This window comes from Macrobrachium rosenbergii, chromosome 43, assembly GCF_040412425.1.
Source record: "Macrobrachium rosenbergii isolate ZJJX-2024 chromosome 43, ASM4041242v1, whole genome shotgun sequence".
Classification (NCBI taxonomy): Eukaryota; Metazoa; Arthropoda; class Malacostraca; order Decapoda; family Palaemonidae; genus Macrobrachium; species Macrobrachium rosenbergii.
Window position 1 is genome coordinate 46,893,931 of NC_089783.1, and position 23,510 is coordinate 46,917,440.

At 36.2% G+C, this 23,510-nt stretch overlaps 1 protein-coding gene across 1 annotated transcript in view; it reads right to left on the reverse strand.

Annotated features, from left to right (window-relative positions):
- Positions 1–19,236: 19,236 nt before the first annotated feature.
- Positions 19,237–23,510, reverse strand: part of LOC136828864 (ionotropic receptor 93a-like) — a 52,421-nt gene continuing 48,147 nt past the window's right edge. Inside the window, exons 15-18 of the mRNA XM_067087142.1 lie at positions 22,075–22,255; positions 21,090–21,168; positions 20,723–20,880; positions 19,237–19,489 (exon numbers count right to left, since the gene is read on the reverse strand). Coding sequence (XP_066943243.1) covers positions 19,371–19,489; positions 20,723–20,880; positions 21,090–21,168; positions 22,075–22,255 — 537 coding nt within the window. The 3' untranslated portion in view covers positions 19,237–19,370. The remainder of the gene's footprint in view (positions 19,490–20,722; positions 20,881–21,089; positions 21,169–22,074; positions 22,256–23,510) is intronic.

The following is a 23,510-nucleotide window of genomic DNA, read 5'->3' on the forward strand; positions in this document are numbered from 1 at the left end:
GCGAACACAAGGACAATTTGGTACAAACCGGCTTTGTAACTTTTATTAGGACTGAATGATCTAGAGGAGGCTGAATTGGAATAAAGTAAGTTTCCCTATGACTCAATATTCTGCAGCAAGTGAATAGTAAACACCCATCATGGTCATCTGTAGGACAGAATAATAATTTCGAAGTGAATTACCTATGACGTAAACTCCGACAGGACATTATAACCTAAATATATTAGAACTTATGAGTATTCCAGTAAGACAGAATGATAGTGGTCTATATCACGTGAATTTCCAAGACATAAACCTCTGTCTTACAAAATCGTTTCTAGGAAGTTCAGTAGCCAAGAAATGGACAAGAGGATATGGAAAGTGGTGACTTCTAAATCAGTTGTGAATGCCATTGTGAATTATGTTAAGGAAAGGTCCCCCTATACGTCGATCCTCATTGTTGTGTTTCTAGGTTATTATGGTATCTCAGGAAAGCGTGAACAAAATATATCAAAATAGGATATTCAACTTGGTACATTAACCTGACTAAGTACATTTAGGCATAAGTTAACCTGAAACTTACTTTTTTTGGTGTTTTCATATTCATATCAGCGTTATAGTCTTTTTAGACATTTAAATTCTTCAGTAATGATCAATATTTTATGCCAGTTCTATAACAGTCCTTTAAAAGTCACATAACGAGACTGATCCATAAGAGTGATTGATAAAGGTCGCCGATTTTCGGCACAGTAAATCGTTCCTAGACAGCCAGAAATTTGTAACATTCTCATCATATTGATGAACTGAAGCGGTAGTTCCACGATTGTTAAATCTACCGAATCCCGTCTCCACTGGTCATAGAATTTAGGACCCAGTACAGGTTCAAGTCTTAATGTGAGTGCTTCTTGTCACTTTCTGAATTCCATCGATTCAGTTTTCCCATCTATTGGTCTTTTATCATTCAGTTGGTCTCCAATATTTATTCCCAATATACTGCCGTTATTGCACCTTACGTGGTTAAAGTATACCTTAGTTTAACCAGACCACTGAGCTGATTAACAGCTCTCCTAGGGCTGGCCCGAAAGATTAGACTTATTTTACGTGGCTAAGAACCAGTTGGTTACCTAGCAAAGGGATCTACAGCTTATTGTGGATTCCGAACCACATTATACCGAGAAATGAATTTCTATCACCAGAAATAAATTCCCCTAATTCTTCATTGGCCGGGCGGAGACTCGAACTCGGGTCTAGCAGAGTGCTAGTCGAGAACTCTACCGACTCGTCCAACGAGGAACTGCACCTTACGTGGTGCACTGTAGGGATTACTGAAGGGCGTTTGCAGCGTCCCTAAGGCGCCTAGCTGCGCCCACCTTTCACTTTTTTGCTGTACCTCCGTTCCCGCTCCCTTTCTTCAGTCTTGCCGTCCAAAACCTTGAACTATTGGTTCTTGGTGCAAATTTGGCTTTTCTCCTAATCCCACCTTTAGATCCTCGTAGTTCATCTTTATTTTCTGTATCCCTTCTTGCAGAACTGACTGGCTGATGGCTGGAAGTACATCAGTGATTGGCTTGACAGATTGAATTTCGTAAATGAAGCAATCAATGCAATGTCTATTAACAGTTGACAACTCAATAGTCTTACTCTTCCACTTCATCCTACTAAAACATTTATACACAGAAGTAATGCATAGTAAGTAGGCTGCATAGATTTATAGATTTATATATATATATATATATACAGTATATAATATATATATATATATATATATATATATATATATATATATATATATATATATATATATATATATATATATATATATATATATATATATATATATATATATATATATATATATATATATATATATATATATATATATATATATGTATATCCCTGTATCTTTTTTGTGTGTAACAAAGATAAGCTACAAGTAAAAACTCCAAATTTAGACTTGCCGTCACCTACTTCGGGCCAGAATGAGGGTACCTTGGTCCGAATTTCGGTTTATTTTTGACGACGGTATGGGTATAGTAATTTTTAATAATATGCAATTAAAACTATTTAGAACATTTTCATAAATAATATGACCAATGTTACCGGCCTTAGAGGAGCTCAGCTTTCCGCCATGTGCTCCTGTTGCCACGCGTACTTTTATATCAAGAAATCTCTCTCTCTCTCTCTCTCTCTCTCTCTCTCTCTCTCTCTCTCTCTCTCTCTCTCTCTCTCTCTTGTTTGCCCAACGCATACACAAGAGGTGGAATTTTTATAACAAGAAAGTTACTGGTATACTAAGCAATTAGCCACTATGGGTAAAAAAATGATTCTCACACGTCACTCCAGGGCACTATGTGCTATTGCCATTTAGGAGAATTTTTTTTAAGGTCACATTCGTAGAAAGACTTTAAGACATTTTAATTCTCCTCTTTAATTTTAGAGGTCCTTGTGAATGCTTAATAATTTGTTTTTCTTTTCGTTTCTCCTTGTCAGATTGTTCTACTTTATATTATTGTTTATTGTAACATAGATTTTTGTCATTTCATAATTACTCCATTTATTGGTCCCTAAGGTTATTTAATAATTTGTTTGTTTTTTGTTTCTCATTTTCAGATTATTCTACTTTAGATTATTGTTTCTTATAAGAAGGATTTTTGTTATTTCATAATTCCCCTATTTACTGATCCCTAAGATTGCTTAATAATTTTGTTACTCTTTTTATTTCTCTTTTTCAGATTAATTTATTTTAGATTAATGTTACTTGCAAAATAGGTTTTTGTCATTTCATAATTCCCCCATTTATTGGTCCTAAGATTACTTAATAATTTGTTTCTCTTTTCGTTTCTCCTTTCCAAATTGTTCTACTTTAGATTATTGTTACTTGTAAAATAGATTTTTGTCATTTCTAACCAGAGGGCTTCGTTGAGGTAACAGAGGAGAATTTACAATGGCGTCAATTGAGGATAGTTATCTTTTGGTGTTGGTGTATAAATTGTCACTATAAGATTATGAATGCTTTACATCTTTTTATGCACTCACCATTATATAAAAATAAAAAATCCCTTATAAATACCTAGTGGAAGAAAGAATAAAGCTGACACAAATTTATTTTCAAGAACTTTGGGAGATGATGATCAACGGTAGAGACCTCAGATTTTGAATGTAGTTTGGGAATGTTAAGATCTTTGTTATACCAATCTTGAAATAACGTAGGCTGATTGGTCCGGTGTAAATAACCATAGTCTGATGGTGTTTAGATGAGAAAGCCTCTTGGTTTGGGGTAGGGGTTTGTTATAAATCAATCGGAATAGAAATTAGAAAACTTGTTTATATGGGAGGTACGGTGGAAGGGATGTTTAGCCAAAGAATGCACATGATATCCTCAGCTTCATTACCAAAGTCTCTGAAAAGAATTCTGAAGCTTAAGTTCTTAACGACGAGGAAGGAAGTTTAACAGAAATATATGACTGAATGGAAAAGGCTGAAAATCGTACTTACTTCATTTGCTATAAGGATCTAGCCAGTGGTATTATTATGCTTGTGACGAAAGGACAGGTGCTGTGTTAAATGCTTGTAAAACTAATTTTATTTAAACTTACTGGGATATTGAAAGAAAATAATCATCTTAACATGACAGTCATTAATTTGGATAAAGCATATTGCGGCAAATATAATTGTTGTCGATGTTTTGTGCAGTTGTTAAAGTGCTCTTCTGCAACTTACTGTTTTTGATTTGGCATTTTTTTTTTAAATTTTGTGAGAGACGTTCTCAAGTCGTCCGATCTATTTTGTCAAGTGCTGTCAGTCAATTAATAAGTATGCGTCATATTGTTATGCAGATTCATAAAGTGGTGATACTCTTGATGAAGCATTTTCAATGCTGTTTCGTCCCGCATCTTTTCTTAAACAGATGAAGAAATGAGATGTTTTCTACTGGGATATCTGGACCTTTAGTAGCGGCATAATTCACTATCTCTGCGTTCCTTTCTGAGCTCGTAGTATGAAATCCTTCTAACTTCATTTTCTCACCCAGGATGTGAGGTCTCATAAAAATTTCAGCAAAGCATTTGGTGATCCGTATTATCGATATAGATAATGTAGAGAGTTATAATTGAAATTTATTTTGCCAACTTTGTTGCCAACTCTTTCTTTTTGAGACCGTGTAAAGCGTGGCGTAGTTACCATCTTGCGCCATTGAAGCCCTGATAAAACGTGTGAAACAGCTTGGTGTTAATATTATTTCATCTATAATAATAAAATCCCAGTGGATCTTGTTTGTCCTTCCCCGGGTGATAGTAGGGGAGACATGACACAACAACCCTCCCCTTGCAACTGCAAACCGGTTTGTCCGGCCCGGGTGGGAAAGGGGTAGGCAGGGGAACGGGAGGGTAGGGGAGACATCCACCCTTCTTCTGCAAACCTGTTTGTCCACCCCGGGTGGGGGCGGGGTAGGTAGGGGATCGGGAGGGAAGGGGAGACAGCAGCGCCGGGTTCCAGCGAGCGTAGCGCGCGCCACCAAACTCTTAGGAAATAATTTATGAACAAAGCAACCGAAACAATACAACCGAATTTTATGAACGGACTCGTCAAAGATAATCATTACACTTGAAACTTACTGTCTACCGTTTAACTATGTCCTGTAGACCCCAAAGGTCACGATCGGTCACGTCATTCACTTCGCGTAGCATTTTACGAGGGAGCTATCTGCCTCACGTTACGTCGGAGGTCTTGCTTCTTGTTTACCTCTTGAAATATTGAGTTCTTACTCTACAGAACTACGTACAGATTTCACGCTCTTTCGCTTGGCCTTTAAAGGTGAATGGCGTTTGATTTTATTCAGACACTGTGGCTGCTTCCCTGTTAAATAAAATCTTACGAAACAATTTCGTCTGCTTTATTTTTGCTCTCGTCTCTATTACCCGTCGTTCTGTCTGTGTCTCTGTGTCTGGTTTTTTGTTGTTTTTCCTTATGGTGTTAGAAAATTAGTGAAATCGAAAGAATTAGATGAATCTGAATAATTTAATTGCACTGTGAAGTAGTTTCTGGTGAGACTAATATTTTTTCTGAGGGCTAATGGGACAGGTAACCTAATATCCTTATCCATCCAGTCCCTGGAAGAGAAAAAAATAATAATAATAAAAAGCCTATAGGGAGAAAGGAGGGTGAACCTCAATTACGAAGCGGCTGGTCAGAGTCCGGGGGTCCTCACAGACTTATTCGTTTTCACTTCTTGAAACACTCAGGGGAAGGGTTCGTGCCGGCATAGCCCAGCTTAATCAGAACCAAATAACCCCCTTCCCCCCCAAAAAAAAAACTATAAAAACCAATAAAAAGAGCAATTTGAGTATTCGTGCTATTATCGTATTGCAAGGACGAATGTTATATGTTAATAAGAGTACATTCATCCTTTATCTTTTATCAAATGATTTACGTAAAAATGTAACGAGCAGGGCTGAAAATTGTCAGTAGTAATACATTGTAACCTTTAAATTTTCCAGTAAATTCGTGAATTGCATCCATTATAAAGTCTTATAATGGAACGAGATAATATTCACATAGAAAAAGTTTATTAGAAAACTTTCTTCTTATACCTTTGATGACGTATTATTTTGAATTCTGAGTAATATCTAAAAAGCACTTGATAAAATTTAATGTTCGGTTACTCCATTTTGTTTATAAGAAAGTCCAGTAAAACTGCAACACGAACGAATTTTACAGTTTTGTATTTGCGTTAGTTCACATTTTTACTTAGTTTTGATCATGAAAAATGCAAAAGTGCATTGAATGTCCGCCACTTGTAGCTGTTCTTTTTTTTTGTGTGTCCTTTTTTCGGACAATTCTCTGATTTTCTGCTGCCCATAATATATTCATATTCACTTCTCGGAAGTTTAATTATTTTATTAGGTATCCAAAAGATTTACGTCTCTTTCAAGAAGTCGTTGAATTTTAATAACTTGGCTAATGACTTTTTTTGCATATAAAGGTTGCCTAAAAACAAACGTTAGAATTTTCATATCTCTCGCAAAAGTATTAGCTTAGAGCGGTGGCCTCAAAGTCTTCATCCAGAGGTCTCCTCTTGTCGGTTAAGTCTAAGACATAATACCGAAGGTCATCTGAGGAGAGGAGTAATAAGAAAACATCAGTCTAAAAGCAAAATGAAGTGTCTCCCTACTAAAGTTTTCCGGTAATCACACGATCTAAGATTAAAGTTTTCCGATTATCGCACGATCCTGGATTAAAGTTTTCCGATAATCACACGATCTTGGATCAAAGTTTTCCGATAATCACACGATCTTGGATCAAAGTTTTCCGATAATCACACGATCCTGGATTAAAGTTTTCCGATAATCACACGATCCTGGATTAACGTTTTCCGATAATCACACGATCCTGGATTAAAGTTTTCCGATAATCTCGCGATCCTGGATTAAAGTTTTCCGATAATCACACGATCCTGGATTAAAGTTTTCCGATAATCACACGACCTTGGATCAAAGTTTTCAGATAATCACGCGGTTTTGAGGGCAAGGATTTTGAGAATCCAGCTGAGTAGAATGTGGTATATCAAGCTGTGGCATTTTGATTCCTCATAGAATTTAGCTTTTTGGAGGCTGACATTTCACACGAAAATCCCCGGACCAAATGTGAAGGCCATTTTGATGCCACGCCCTTTGTGGGTCCTTGGCCTCCTATTGGCTATTAGGACTCTTACGAAAGGATGCCAGGTGGGAAATGAAAGGCACTGGGTCCACAAGGCGAGAGCTTTGGATTTTCTTATGACAACGGTGCGCCCTTTTAAAATAGGCTAACGATGACACACACGATAAACAAGCAAAAGACATCTCTCTCACTTACGTAAGGCAGGTTTTCGCTCTCCTGCCAGAGTGTGAATTAGTTAACCACCGGTAATTACCTTCCTAATATCCCTTCATTTCATCAGTCCTTACCTGCTAATAAGGTTAAATATGTTAAACAAGAAGCCTCATGAATTATTACACTAAAATTTTCTCCTAAAACGCATAACACTGTCTGTCTGGGAGATTAATTAGATTCTAACAATTACTAAAATGTGTTATTCACTAGCCATAATGTGAGAACTTTTGTTCATAGCCCTCTACGGTAACCCAAAAATCAATAACTTGCCTACAGGAACTCGTGTGCTGTCAGTCTGTTGCTATAATGAAATATTTTTATGTAACATCTTTTCGTGTCGAGTTTTCTTACATGAATCACCATTCACTGTTCAAAACGGTGGAGAGAAACACGTTTCACCATATATAGCAATTCTTCTTGTATATCTATTTCGTGCTGAAGTGTATCTTTTGTCAATGGGCTTCTCCATCAAATTTCATGGCTAAAAAGATTCCCTCTCAGAGCGACAGTTGTTTGGATATGAATCTACTGTATGCCTGGTTGTTTTAATGAAAGCGAATGGGCTGTCTCGCTTTGTGTATGGGGAGCAAATATTTCATGTTCACTTATTCCTAGGTAGATTTCTTTCATATTTCTCTCTGCATTTCCAATGATGCAAGCTAATTGCCCAGATCAACTAATATTGTGAGAAATTAAATAATTTTAGAATCATCTTGGGAAAACTCATGTTTTGTTTGGTTAAAGCTGCTCATCAAAAAATCTTCAATTGATTTTAAAGTCTCTATTGGTTTTATACTGCATGTCAGTGTTTAGAAGATTGCTCACCAGATACGGTGCTTTTTCTTTCGTTCCTACTTCCTGAAAATAACATAATTATGAAAAAAGCAATTTGATCTCTCGACAGCCTTGAACTCGCCTACACCATTAATCATATATTGCTCTACCACCAGGTGGTTTTAAATTCCTTCTCTGCAGGTGCTCTCTTTACTGATGTTCCTTAGGGCTTAGAAGGATTCCATCTTTCTTTCAGACAATAATTTAACACTTGATCAGTCATCTTCTTCAGATCTTCTTCAGTATTATTTCTTGGTTCGGGTGTTGTTTCTCTTCCAGGTCGAACTGTCGCCTACATAATTATTCTTTTAATGCCCTTCGTAACTTCCTTCCTTTGAAGAATAAGTTTATTCTTTTTCCCTTAGACTTTGATTCCTTTAGCATGAGGCCAGGAAGGTCCTTTAGGTGCCATTCTCGTCAGAGTTCATCTAAATAAATCAGATGCTGTTTTCGCTATCTCCACCGCCAGGCAACTAAGAATTTCTCAAAATATGAGTTTTCAATGTCAGTCTGAATCTTGGTTCATTTATTCCTGCCTCCTTTCTTCTATGGCCTCCATTTATAATTCTCACTTCTCCAGCAATCACTGGTACTTTCTACTCTTTTCTGTCCAGATTCGTTCGCGTGCTTCAAAAGCCTTGTATGCTGACCCACTACCCTTTCGTCACTAATTACATTGTCATTAACACTGGCTGGTTCTCATCATCCTCTCCCACTCTAAATTGGATTCAATCTAACCTTGATCTCTGGTAAGATATAGGATACGCTTTTGTAATCCTTTTGTTCTGTCAAGTTTCTGGGTCTGTTTGGAACATTTTTTCTCTCTTTGGTAACATAAGCCACAAGCGGTGGATTTGCTTGCCAACGCTCGACAACATTACTCTCGAACTCTGACTTATGATTAGTTCAGTATGATTCTCTAGGTTGACTGTAGAGATTCTTTTATGCAGGATGCTAAATCCACTGAATATTTCAGTTGAAATTCCATTAAAATTTGTGATAGAAGCATAAAACTGATGGATTCAATGTGGCATCATCCATTGATATTAAGCAATAATAATGACACGGATAACTATTTGCTTGGTGGTTTTGCAACTACTGCTGCTGTTGATTATTAGTACTATTCGTAGTAGCAAAATTAGCAGCAGCAGATGGGAGGAGGAGGAGGAGGAGGAGGAGGAGGAGGAGGGGGAGGAGGAGAATCTGATGCTGCTTAATCATTAGTAGGAGAAGCTCTTAGTTTGAGGACGGAACAAATTTACCGGAAACAAAAAATCACTGAAAATCTAGGACGGTCCCCATGATGTTAAAATGCCAATGCTATAACTTCTTAATCACTCTGCTCTGAAGAGACACTTTTCATCGGAGCTTTACCTCGACATTTGAGGCGACCAACAGTCTGTAATTAGCCTAACAGAATGACAGTGAGACAAGACGATCCATATCATGATAATTATCTTGGCAGACTGAATATTAAAAAATGTAGCAGAGTGTTTGACGGATGAAAGGGAGTGGCTGACTGTCATTCGGAATTCGACAAACCGCTTTCATGTTTCAAGATTTAATTGTAGAAAGGACGCGTCCATTACTTTATCTCTCTATAAATTTCATTAGTGAAAGGCCGCTGTGTCCGGCTGGCACCTATCGACGGTTACTTCAAAAATAGTAATTGACCTAAATATATAAACAGATTCTGGAAAGGCAGCTCGCCTATTTTATAATTTGTTCAGGAGTCCTGTAAATCTAATGAGGTATTTGGTTTCATCTGCATAGGTAGGTTACAATATTCAGTGCAGTCCGTTGTATTTTACATACAAATAACTAAGGGACTCTCCTTGAAATCTCATTTAAGATTCCATTTTTTTTTCTTCATTGTAAATTGACTTCTAGGAATAATACCTAGTCTATCTCTTCTTTCAGTAAAAAAAAAAAAAAATCAAGTAAAAAAATTACCGAAGAAACAGTTTTCTGTACAACCTCTACAGCGTATAATCAAGGCCACCGAAAATAGATCTATCTTTCGGTGGTCTCGATATAATGCTGTATGAGTCGCGGCCCACGAAACTTTAAGCTAGGTCCGGTGGTGACCTAACCTGTATCGTTGCCAGAAGCACTATTATGGCTTTAATCTTATATAAAATAAAAAGTACTGAGGCTAGAGGGCTGCAATTTGGTATGTTTGATGATTGGAGGGTGGATGATCAACATAGCAATTTACAACCCCTGTAGTCTCAGTAGTTTTTAAGATCTGAGGGCGGACAGAAAAAGTGCGGACAGGAAAAAGTGCCGACGGACAGACAAAGTCGCCACAATAGTTTTCTTTTACAGAAAACTAAAAACTGTAAGAAAATCTTTCATGAAATTCTGGGACCTATTTATGCCGAGAACAAAATGTTTTAATATCTTTATTCCTCCATGCCGTCAACTTCTCCCTGTGAGATCTTCGATCGCTGGCTCTTTATCTATAACTTTTAGACAGAAACCTGGGTACTATTAATCTCTTATCCCTGATCTTGATATCAGTTTCTGGTCTGATATGCTATTTCATAATTTTGATTATTTTTTGCATTCAGAACTTACCAGACTTCGCCGTATACCGCGTAGCGCGATCTATGCAATTGATTCTAACAGACTTGCTCTTTCTGCTGTGAAGTTCAATACTCCAGCGTTTTCCGGAAGTTTTGTTCCGTTTTATGAACAACTTGTGGCAAGATGCTCGTAATCCCATAACTGAATCGATGGAACTTAAGGAGTTCAAATTTGGAGCAAATGCTTCTTCCTTGAGCATTTGCCATATATTTATATATATATATATATATATATATATATATATATATATATATATGTATTATGTATATATATACACATACACATATATCTATACACACACACACACACACACACACACATATATATATATATATATATATATATATATATATATATATATATATATATATATATATATATGTGTGTGTGTGTGTGTGTGTGTGTGTGTGTGTGAAACATATACATATATATACAGTAAATATATATTATTCTAATAATAAAATTCTGGGCCTTCAGACAAGTGAAAAAAAGTCTGAACCAAAGATAAAAAATTTAATAATGTTATTGTCTAATACTTAGTAATGTTTCACACACACACATGTATATACAGTATATTTTATATACATATATATATATATATATATATATATATATATATATATATATATATATATATATATATATAGTATATATACATACATATATATATATTAATTATATATGTATATATATACATATGTATGTGTGTGAAACATTACTTAATATTAGACAATAAAGTTATTAAATTTTTTAAAATTTTGGTTCATACTTTTTGTTTTACTTATCTGAAGGACCAGAATTTTATTATCTGAATAAAATTCCTGGTCTTTAGGTTAGCTAAAAGATATTTTCAGTATAATGGCTTAACCTACTGAACTGCATGCTTATATTTTTTTTTGTCTTTCTTCTTTGCAATTAACGTGACGGAATAAATAAAAAAAGTTATCTATTTTCTTATCGAAAATGTTCTTTACAGCAGCTTCCCTGTTGTATTGAGTCTTCAGAATTACAACCAGAGGATTTTACACTCAAACAGTAATGATCCAGTTACAACATCTTTAGAGTAGTGTGGAATACGAGTTAAAATTAAATAGAAAAGTTCAATCCCAGATTTGCAGTGACCTTCCAAAATGGCTGGAAATTTGCTTCTTCGTATCTTCCACAGAAGACTCATTAATAGTCCATTGAGACTCTTTCATGTTCTAAGGTACCAACCGCTATCTTGCACACACACTCTAAGGCTTCCAGGATACTGATGCACCTCTGTTCCAGCACCTCTTTTACAACATCTAACCAATAATTTCTCGGTCTGCTTTGCTCTTCGAATTTATATTCTTAATCAACCTCGGGTGCCTTCTTAACTTCGTATGTTAAAACTACCTTAAAACCATCAGATTCATCTTTTCACTTTTGATAAGTTTTTCACGGTATATTCGGATCTCTACATTTCCCAACCTTTCTGCCCTTGTACTTTCCGTAAGCTATACAAATACGGATTCCTCTCAGAAGCTTTTACCTTTCTTCTATCATTGGCATTGCAGAAGGGTAGTACTGTCAGTGTACCTCATGCACTGTAGGCATTACTTAAGGTTCTTTGCAGCGTCCCTTCGAACCCTAGCTTCAACCCCTTTCATTCCTTCTACTGTACCTCCGGCCATTTTCTCTTCCTTCCATCTCACTTTTCACCCTCTCTTACAGATTGTTTCAATACTATTTTCAATCCTGAATGACCTCATAGGTCCCTGGCTTGGCCTCTGGCCTAAATTTTATATTCTGGTTCTATCGTTCGCTTTCGTTAACTACAGTTCACTTCCAGAAAAGGAAGTCGTGGCAAAACACATTCCAGTTTCTTCTTCCAAAGAAACTTTTCTTGTATTTCAACTGGCAGAGATCCTGTTGCATTCCTTGTATAGTATAATCACCATTTATATCATCCAACCCTCATCTGTTACATTTGCTCCTAATTGCTTGCACGAATCAATCACTCTCATTTTTATCCCTCTATACTGATTTTCATTTCTCCGTCTTCCGAACATCCATTGACCATCATTGCTTTACTTCTGATGATAATTACTTTTGAATTCGTCCCATCTCGAACTCTTTCCACAACACTGCATCATTAAGAAACATCAACCATTCCAAATGCCATTCGTGACTTATATATTATCCCATCTACATCTACTTTTCTCTCTCTGACTTCTGACATCCCTCAGGCCATCTTTATTTTGTACTTTTCTCAGGTGCATGTGCTCATTAATCTCCCCCACGAATTTTACTAAGTTCCAGATGGGCTTTTTTATGTTTTTGAAGTGCTTACGCAGACTTACCAGAGCAGTCTTATTATATCTTTTCTCTTTCTTTCACTTTTTCCCTGAGTAGCTTTTTCCCTCTTCTACAGGACTTGCCTGTCAGGCTACTGCCTTCCAAATAATCATTTAAGCTTCATTATATCAGTCTCTGTTCCTTAACCTATTTTATAGTGTTTATTCTTCTTTTTTTATTTCTACTAATATCCACATAATTCTTCCTTGCTCCTCTTCAAGTCCTTCCTTTGCAGTGTCTTTCATCTCATCCAGGTAACTCTTCTTAGCTCTTTTTTATGAAACTCAGTTGGTTGCCAAACTTTAGAGCAACGTCTTCAAGCTGAGAATTCGTTCTACTTTATCTTTTTTTTCAGCAAGATAATGATAGAATATACTTTTAACCGTTATTCTCACCATTATAACTTCCGTCAGTTTACTTTTCCACCTATATGCACCTTTTACTCACCTTTTTCTCTTTCATTCATCGTTTTCCCAAGCGTATTTCATTTTTGAAAAGAAGGATTTTTGCTATTCACGAACATCTCAAAATACATTTTCGCAGGGCTGCATGTATTCTCGTCCATTTCAGGACTCATTGCATAACAACAAAGCATGCTCCTTCTCTGTCACCTAACGTTGCATTCAGATCTCCCATCACAAGCATCTCCTCATTGTTTGCAAATTCAGTCAGGCACAGATTCACACTCCCAGATTCTTTCTTTTTCACTCGGCTGTATGCACGCAATCCTTCTCGGAATAATTAATGGCTTGAGATATCAGCGCGCCATGTTGTGAGGCAGTGTAACCCTCGGCGGAGGGTTGTGGACTAGAAATGCCCTATTAACGGGCCATGATCCTTTTCAGTTCCTCATTGGATGGGTGGGTACCGTTCTCAGCTGGCACTCTGCTGGCCCCACTTTTGATTCTCCGGCAGGCCAATGAAGAATTAGAGGAATTTATTCCTGGTGATAGAAATTCATTTCCGGTATAACGTGGTTTGGATTCCACAATAAGCTGTAGGTCCTGTTGCTAGGTAACCAATTGGTTCTTAGCCACGTAAAATAAATCTAATCCTTCGGGCCAGCCCTAGGAGAGCTGTTAATCAGCTCAGTGGTCTGATTAAACTAAGGTATACTTACTTATGACGATGTGGTTGACAGCACTCGCCTTTTTTATTCTTTGAATATTCAGGCAAATAAAACAATGGCGTTCTTCCCGCTCTTCGTGGCGTGAAATTCGTAAGAGCACCAGGTATATGGTTTGTAGCCTCACTTACGCTTAAGGAAGGATATTATATATATATATATATATATATATATATATATATATATATATATATATATATATATATATATATATATATATATATATATATATATATATAAACTGTATTTATAACACAGTATATTGCACATGTGAAAGATAATAAGGATAAGAAAGACATTTTCCAGGTCAGTAATTTATTTAGTTATCCCTTTGTATATATACAAAAGTGCATAAGTTTGAATATATATTTACATGAATATTACGAGCTACTGATTTCTTATAAGTACTTATAGTTGTCTTCCAATATGTTACATTTCTTTTGTTAATTGTATCTACAACTGACTTATAACCTATGCGTTTATATCGCATTTTATTTTCGCGAAACAATTTATAACTTTAGAAAAATAAAGTCTTTCCATCCAATTAAAATGTACCGTATCCTAATTTGTATATAACCAGGTTTAACCTCTCTGCATGTGTTTTGCCTGCTTTGAACAGACCCAAGAGTTCCAAAATTTTCCCCCATCAAATCTCAAAACTTTCGTTTTCCTAATTCACCGTTATCCGTTGCACAAGAAACGTAATATATATATATATATATATATATATATATATATATATATATATATATATATATATATATATATATATATATATATATATATATATATATATATATATATATATAATATATATATATTAACGAAAATGAAAGAAGTTAAAGACATTTTTGTAAAATCAATAACAATAGGCTAAAACTGAAAAGAGGAATTCTGGGGCAAGATTCCTGAATCTTTTTAATTAGCATTTATTTTAGCTAACTCAGCGCAAAATTATTGCAAAAAAATAATTATTATCAAACCCTCTAGAGCCCGTTCTCTAATACATTCAGTTAGCTTTCAGAACATAAAGATATCTGACTAACTTATGTTCTAAATAACGCTACTCCAATTATAAATTAGTTAGCCATAAATTTGTAATATAGAAAACGTTTTAGTAACTTTCACAGAAAATAATCTATAGTGCTTTTATATGGGTTACACTTATAATTCTAATTTGAAACAAACGCCAAGGAAAGAAAAAGAAAAAATATTGTATATCAGTACACATACACTGCATATTCATTTATGTTATCAACCAGCGTGGCATAAATTACGGCTAGAATTGCGACCCAACGGTATTCATCGATTGCAAACGGTATATGTAGTGAAGTCTTAATCTTAATTATGAAACACCTATCACATATTGTGCTTCTGAGGCAGAATGAATCAGTAATAAAGGATAATTCTAAAACTAGATAGATATAAAGTCTCATTTCACCTAAAAGTCAAATAAAATGTGGATTATTTTTCGACTCTAGTACCTATGGTCGGTAAACCACTTCGCTTTGTCGTATTTCACGTATTTTCTGTCATCGTTTATCAGACATGGGAGAAAACGAATGTCGTTTTGGTAGAGGGAAGGACAGACCCATAAATAATATATAAAATGAAATTGTAAGAAAGAGAAGCTTGCCATGGATGAATTAGTCGTTTGGAAACATGGGATAAAACTACGTCCTAATAAAAGCGCAATATTCTTAGTAACAGCCATTTGCGCATTGAAAAGAAAGGTTGTAGGGGATATTCAAATTCATAGTAGCATATATATCTTGATGAAAATTTCATAAAAGGAAATTGTACAAATTTAGAATAAAAAAAAATCAGATGAGGAATGAGAAAATTAGAGTATAATAAATCATGTACTTGAATACGTTTTATATATATATATATATATATATATATATATATATATATATATATATATATATATATATATAACATTTAAACAGAAGAAGTTTCAGTATTCTACTTTCCCTTAGTGTTACCAAACTGTTTTTAATCTTCGAAATTGCATTACAGGCAAAATCTGTTTTGTAATTTTGTCCTTTTTTTTTTTTTACTTTTGCAACGAGTCCAAACGCTAAATCAACACGCCACCAACTGCGTATATAAATGCGATTCGAAATCATATGGTACAGTATATACAAACTGACGTATCTATATCCTTAAAAAGGTAATGGTATTTTTTTCTAAAAATTTCCTGTGTACATTTTATCTTATATTTTGGCTCAGATGGAATTGCCAGCCAGAGTTTGTACCACTATGAACCGAGCAAGTTTTTTTTGCGCGTAGTATAGGATGAGTCAACAGATTCCGTAGATTTTTATGAAACTTCCGTCATACGTTCGAGTCCATTGTCTCTCAGATTAATTTACTTGCTCATCTGGTTTTTGAGGAAATGAAACCCCCTTCTCCCTATATAAAAAGATACATTTATTATAGATAAAGTTTATGCCATTTCAAACGCGCACTCACTGATATAATTCTGTATGAATTTCGTTCAGATGATCCCAAGTCTGTATAAAATAGTTTTTCTTTAACAGTTCTTACACATTCCTCATATTCCAGTTCTTCTGTCAGTTTAAACTCATTTAATTTTGTATCTGTCTGCTTACTAAAAAAAAAAGAACATTATTCTAAAGCATAAAATAGGCCTATCATTTGTGGTGTCATTAATATAAGGCACCTACGTACCTCCGTGCCTACAGTCTCATATTGTTCCAAATATTTTGCTACTGAACGATGCCTTATACGACTAAGACTTCTGCAAGGTGTAATTAATTACCTGGTTTACAAGCATGCATAGGTAACAGTCCATGGATTGAGGGGAAACCTTACTGAGTTTCCTTCAGCCTTAAGATTAACACATTGAACATTGGAATATAGGATGAATATATTAGTCTTTGTACTTTTCCAACCTACTTCGTGTTTTTCATAATGGTGAACGTATAATGAGTGCGCATTTATGGATGATGTTTGACGTGTTCATTGCATTTCATTGTTAGGATGAGTCTAAAGTTCTACGTTTAGTGATACCAAAATAAGCTTCTCTCTTCTATCACGCAACTCTTCAATGCCCTCAGCCAATCACAGCTCCGCTTCATTGCTCTATATGAAAAGGTCATCTTGTGATCACAGGTCTTGAACATATAGGATAACTTTAATTATCATCCATAGTTTTCTTTCCTTTAAAGTAATTAGAGTTATTGTATTAAGCCCTTGTTTTTCGCTCTGTTTTTTATTTAATCATTAATTCTCTCATCTTTGTCTATGGGTGGTCACGTGACTACTAGCTTTGCCAGCTAAATTGTTGTTATTGTTGCTGATTTCTAGTTTCATTGATAGAAGGAGCATGACCTTACGTAAACGGTATGGCGTTAATAAGCTCTGTTGGGCATTCAAGGATTGCATCATAGTAGGTTTCTAGATTAAAAGTTTACTATTTTGATTAAATTTGCCACTTTTACTGATAGCCCCTACCTGTACCTTTGGGGAGAGACTGACCATAAAAAGTACGTATCAGAGGTAACATATTTAGGGTTCTCCTTTCATTAACATTTTGCTCAGGGGAAAAATGAATGTTGCTTAACTCTTATGGGGAGGACACGAGATGCTAATTTGACTAATTGTAGCCTTTTATTCTGTTGATTTCGTTAAATAAAGGGGACTAGCTTAGTCATTCAGATTAATGAGTGTCCATTGTTCAATACTAACTACTTCGGGGAATTTTTGTTGTGCGTCTGGTTTAAGGGAGTGGAACGTAGAATACGTTATATATATATATATATATATATATATATATATATATATATATATATATATATATATATATTCATACATATATACATATATATACATATACATATACATATATATATATATATATATATATATATATATATATATATATATATATATATATATATACATATATATAAACAGTATGCTCTGTTGTTCCACTTAAAGAGGCAGTTATATCACATGCAGGAGTTTATTCAGTTTACAATAAATTATCAAAATTTATTAACTGTACTATAGCTAACAGTTTATTAAACATTCATGAAAAGATCCTTAATCAAATACAACACGCAATTGTTTAGTTTAGATGCAAGAAGGAGGCAAAAACATCAAGTTACGCTTCCCGGAAACAACTGTCATTTTATCCTTAGGCAATATTGAGCGAACTCATCTCTACTCCCTCAATTGAGTTATCCTACGTCTAGATAAATAATATTCAGACATCCAACGCTTAGTTTTAGGAATCTCTATAATATTGGACTCTATCTATTTCAAATCACATGGTGACGAAGGGACCAGGAGGTATCATCTACCACTCTACCGGAACGGAAACTTTGGTGACGGTTACGAGTGCTGGTTATTTTGGTGGTGGGGGGGTGGTGGTGGTGGTGAACCCTTTGGTCGCCGCCAGTTGGTTGGTACGTGCAAGGCGGGAAGGTTCGATCCTCCCTGCTGGTCTACTGTAGTTAGGTTGGTCGTGTCGGTAGCAGGAGACTGGTTGGGTTTTAAGCCTGACAGGAGAGCATAACTAATGTTAACTCAGGTTCAGGTTGTGAGGTGGATGTTTTGGTTGCTTAGCTGCTGGGTGGGGCATCAGACCAAAAATAATGGTTGCTGGAGGAAACGAGGTGATTGCTTGTGAAGGTTGTTGATGTTGTTGTTGTACATGTTCGGTTTTAAGTGATGGCCTTTGTCCACGTCAAGGACAGTGATAGTCACTGTGAAAGGAAACAAAGGTGACGAATGAACATCACTCCCGAAGGGAAAGGTTGTTCGGGTTACCGCGTACATTTCAAATCTAATTACTCTGCACAGGCAACTAAAATGTGAGTGGGTCTACTTGTGTAGTTTATCAGTAAGGTTTAGTTAACGTAGTCTTATATTCTTCTGCAAACGTAACAGTTAAGGTATGTTTATCAATTCTACATTGGCATTTGTGAAACTAAGATAGGGAGTTTATTCCAGGAAAATTTTCCTGGTTACATATTTAAAAGATAAATACATATAGCAACTTTTCTCACATTAGCATTAAAACAGGTAATGCATTATTTTGAAAGAAAACGAAAATGATTAAAATGATACATAAAAGTGAATGTGCAATGCAAACTATCATTCCTCACATAAAAAAAACTCATTCCATTGCTCGGCGACATTGATCAGACGCAAGTGGCTCAGAATGCAAGATAGAATGATAAATGAAAAAAGACAAAAGAAGAGATTAAAAAGGGCGCTTAGATAATCAACCGGGCATAAGGTCAAGGCTGGTTATTATCTTTGAGGGGAGATATGTGCATTGGTGCCAAGCGTGTAAGATCAACGAAGGAAAGTTTGTTGTGACTTGTACGCAAGGAAAAAAACATCGAAGCGGTCTTAACGAGTCTACGACAGAACAGAAGAAGCCACTGATATGCTAGGCGACAGAGAAGTGGGCGGAGACTCGAGCGGTGTGGGAGGGGAAATGACGATGGAAAAGCGCTCTTGGCCCGGGTATTCTTGCAGTGAGAACACATGCGAGCCTCGAGGATAGGCCCCGCCTGCTGCTGCACTGGCAGGAAGACCCGAGGTTCGAGAACGAGAGCGACTGAAAGGAGGACTGAAAGAGACCAAGTTAGGCAGCATCTCGAGGTCTCTAAGCCATAAACGGCTTGACCATCGAGGACTGGCTGGCTGGCGAACCTGAACGGCTGCTTTTCGTAGCGCATTTGTAAATGCACTCGGCGAAGATGAACACGGCTGCGATGCAGAAGCCTGAAGTTCAAACAAAGAAAAATAGATAATTGGATGTTAGGAAAATGTGTTATAATACAGAGGAACCTGCAGTTAAAAGAAGGAAATCAATTCAATTAGAAGTTAGGAAAATGTATTATAGTACAGAGGAGCCTCCAGTTAAAAGAAAATAAATTAAATTAGATGTTAAGAAAATGTGTTACAGAGGAGCCTGCAGTTAAAAGAAGGAAATCAATTCAATCAGATTTTAGGAAACTGTGTTATAATACAGAGGAACCTGCAGTTAAAAGAAGGAAATCAGTTCAGTTAGAAGTTAGGAAAATGTGTTATAATACGGAGGAGGAGGTCAGTGAAAACATGACAAAGAACTCACTGAGGAACTTAGAGAGTTAGGAGAGTGAAATAGACTGGAAAATTATTTTGATTATGACTGGGCACTAAGGAGGACACTGAAAGAAAAGATTTATTTTGCAGTATAAAAGACCACTGATATCACTGATATTAACTGAGAGAGAGAGAGAGAGAGAGAGAGAGAGAGAGAGAGAGAGAGAGATTCTGTTGGTAAGAGAATAAATGTGAAAAATGTACCCCAAATAGGACAGGGCAGCTAACCTGAATCTCTGAACAGAGCCATCTACTTAATCTAAGTCAAAGAATTTGAAATTAACGGTGACCTTGTTCGTTAGATTCAGGTTAGCAGCCTCATGAACTTGGTCGATTAAACACTCCCATCCTGTCACATTCAAGTACTGACTCTCAGTACATCTGATCCGTGTACAGTACCATGAACAAGGGTTTCCTGTATGAAATAGTAAATAGTAATTTTCGAGTACAATCTGTCGGTCACCAAGAATCGAGTATACTGAATGGTTCATGGAACCTGAGCACAAACATCTGTTCAGTGACAGTCGAACTCAAACTCCTGGTTGTAGGATTCGAACTTGACCATGCAGTCCATTACATCACATCACGATTTCATGCATTGGTAAAACCCGCATTCTTTAACTGACCCATAAGTGACTTTGATTTTAGTATAAGAATTATGATAGGCTCGAATTCATTCACTCTGACGAATAAATACAAAAATCAAGATCTGTAGAATTCTAGTTAGCTTTTTCAAGACTTGTTAAAACGGGCTGGCTGACACGAAGATCGGGAGAGTGGAAAATTAAAACAATGACTTCAGTCTAAAATAAAGTCTATCGCAAAGATGTAAACGACTCGATTTGTGAGAAGAGTCCCTCTCGTACTCACCAAGGAAGAGCAAGAAGAAGGACCCCTGCATGTCAGAAAGCGACACTGTTCGAGTGGCGTCTCCTCCTCCGTACGCCGTCACGGAGCACTGGTCCTTCTTCGGCCAGAAGTCCTTCTGCCATTTTTGGATCAAGCCTCCCGTCTGCATCCTCTTAATCCTGGAGATGAAACCGTGATGAAGCGTCATTGTTTGTTTACTTTTACTCTTACTCTGATGATCTCGTGGCCATCTGAGTGTCAGACGTACATAAGCATCATCCAAAATGAATATTATCTCTCTTTCTGCAAGCTGTTTCGCTAAATTGCTCTATTATTATTGGATACATTGTTTCACTCAACTTGAAATCAGCCTAGATTGCAAACTTACTCTGCGTTGAACATGTCGAGGAAAGGACTGTCTCTGGGAACAGCCAAAGCAACGTTTTCATAGTAGAATTCCTCACGTCCTGAAAAAGAGGATCCAGTTTCAAGAACCATATAATTTTGTAGAAATGAGGGAAAGAAATATTAAAATATATACAGGTGAAGAAACCACAAGCCTCCACACAATGGCAGACTTATCCCCTAAAAGGTCCTTCTCATCAAAAGTGACATTTCTGTCTCCAAAACAAAACTTTCTGTATAATCGTGCTACATATTTAACAATGCTAATTATATAGAGATTACATTTAATTTCCTCATTTTTCTCATCTATCTTTAGTTGAATGCAAGCTTGTGGATATTAGAAGATATAATTTGCTTTTAATTTGATGAAGAAAAACTTTTGTGCAAATAGTTAGCGATCTTTAATTTACTGAAAGCAAATATATACTTTTAGTTATAACCTTGGTCTAGAACTTTGTCAAGTCCGCTACTGATTTTATAAGAGATTTGAAAAACTTTAGTTAAAAAAAAAATGATTTTTTTGGTCATTTTTTTCAGAACTGAAATAAACTGATACTCACAAACACTCGTCCATGCGTAATTATAATTCAGTGCAAAAAAAAAAAAAAAAAAAAAAAAAAAATAGGGGGTTGCGCCGTCAGTGTACCTTACTCAGTTCATTGTAGGCATTACTTAAGGCTCTTTGCAGCGTCCTTTTGAGCCCCAGCTGCAACCTCTTTCATTCTTTTTACTGTACCTCCATTCATATTCTCTTTCTTCCATCTTGCTATCTACCCTCTCCTAACAGCAGTTTCATAGTGCAACTGCGAGGTTTTCCTTCTGTTACACTTTTCAAACCTCTCTACTCTCAATTTCCCTTTCATCCTGAATGACTTCATAGGTCCCAGCGCTGGGCCTTTGGCCTAAATTCTGTATTCAGTTCCATTCCACACACACACACACACACACACACGAAAAAAAAAACTTACCAAGTGAAAAGTCACAAGTGTCTGTCTTCTTGAATTCGTCCTTCATGATAAAGAGGAGATTCGTCTTCCACTCGATGTAGGCATGAGGACTGGATCTTACGCGGTCGTAGAGGGCCTCCTTGTTGGCCACTTCTTCTTTCTCCGCCAACTTTCCGATTTCGGCGAATTTGCCTTCGGCTTCCTGATGCGCAGAAGAGAAAGAGAGAGAGAGAGAATAATAACAAGAATGAAAGGTAGCCCAACTCACAATTGTAATTGACGTTTTGTCGTAGGGTAAGTGACGGAGTTACCAACAGACGACGGTTCACTTTTTGAAACCGCTAGTCAAATTTTGAATGGTTAACGTGACTTGGAATCGCATACAGTTGCGATTTAATGAATGCTCATATACACCTATGTCGGTATGCGATATGTGGGCATGCGTTTGCATAGCTAAAAATGACACTATGTATCGGAAACTTTTATATTACACAGATTTTATATATATATATAATATATATATATATATATACACACACACACACACACACACACACACACACATATATATATATATATATATATATATATATATATATATATATATATTATATATATTTCACAGTCTTATATTCATGGTGTAACTTTCTCTTTATATTTTCAGGTCCCAGCTATCGTTAAAGATGATCTTTTGTTGAATTCTAGGTAGTCCTGGAGACTTTGAATGCATATGCCTTATCTAGGAATATAAGAAATGAGTGTGAATTGTTTACTGCCAATGTCATCAACGACGAAAACACAGGATGATCATTGGCAGAGGATGAATAATGTGGAGAAGCTGTGGATGTTGAGGCTAGCTCTTGCAAAGGCAATAATGGTGACGATGTTGACATTTCATGCTGAGAAACATCTACCTAGAGTGAAATCCCCAAACGCAGAATTCCCGGGAAAGGTTAGCTTCCATTGGCATTGGCATTTCACGGTGCGTTCTCCCGAGGCCCTTCAGACCGATCGAAAATCAAAGAGCTGACACAATCATTGCAGCAGAATTTCGTTCAGAGTTGAGCCAGAGTTGTTTTTTATTTTTTAGGAAGAGGGCACTTTGTGGGGTGGTTGTTCTGAAGAATATTGGCCTAAAGGACATGACGTCCGGCGCTTTCAACTTGACTGAAAACCGCCAAGTAACCTGGGAAAGCAGACCAGGTGATAGGCTAAGATGGTCTTCGAGGTTTTCAATCAGGCCAAGTATTAGGATCCGTTCGTGTAAGGTCACAAGAAGAAGAAGAAGAAGAAGAAGAAGAAGAAGAAGAAGAAGAAGAAGAAGAAGAAGAAGAAGAAGAAGAAGAAGAAGAAGATAGAATAAACAAGCAAAAAATGCGCCGAAGTTCCTTCAGCGCAATCGAGTTTTCTGTACAGCTTATGATCAGGGCCACCAAAAATAGATCTATCTTTCGGTG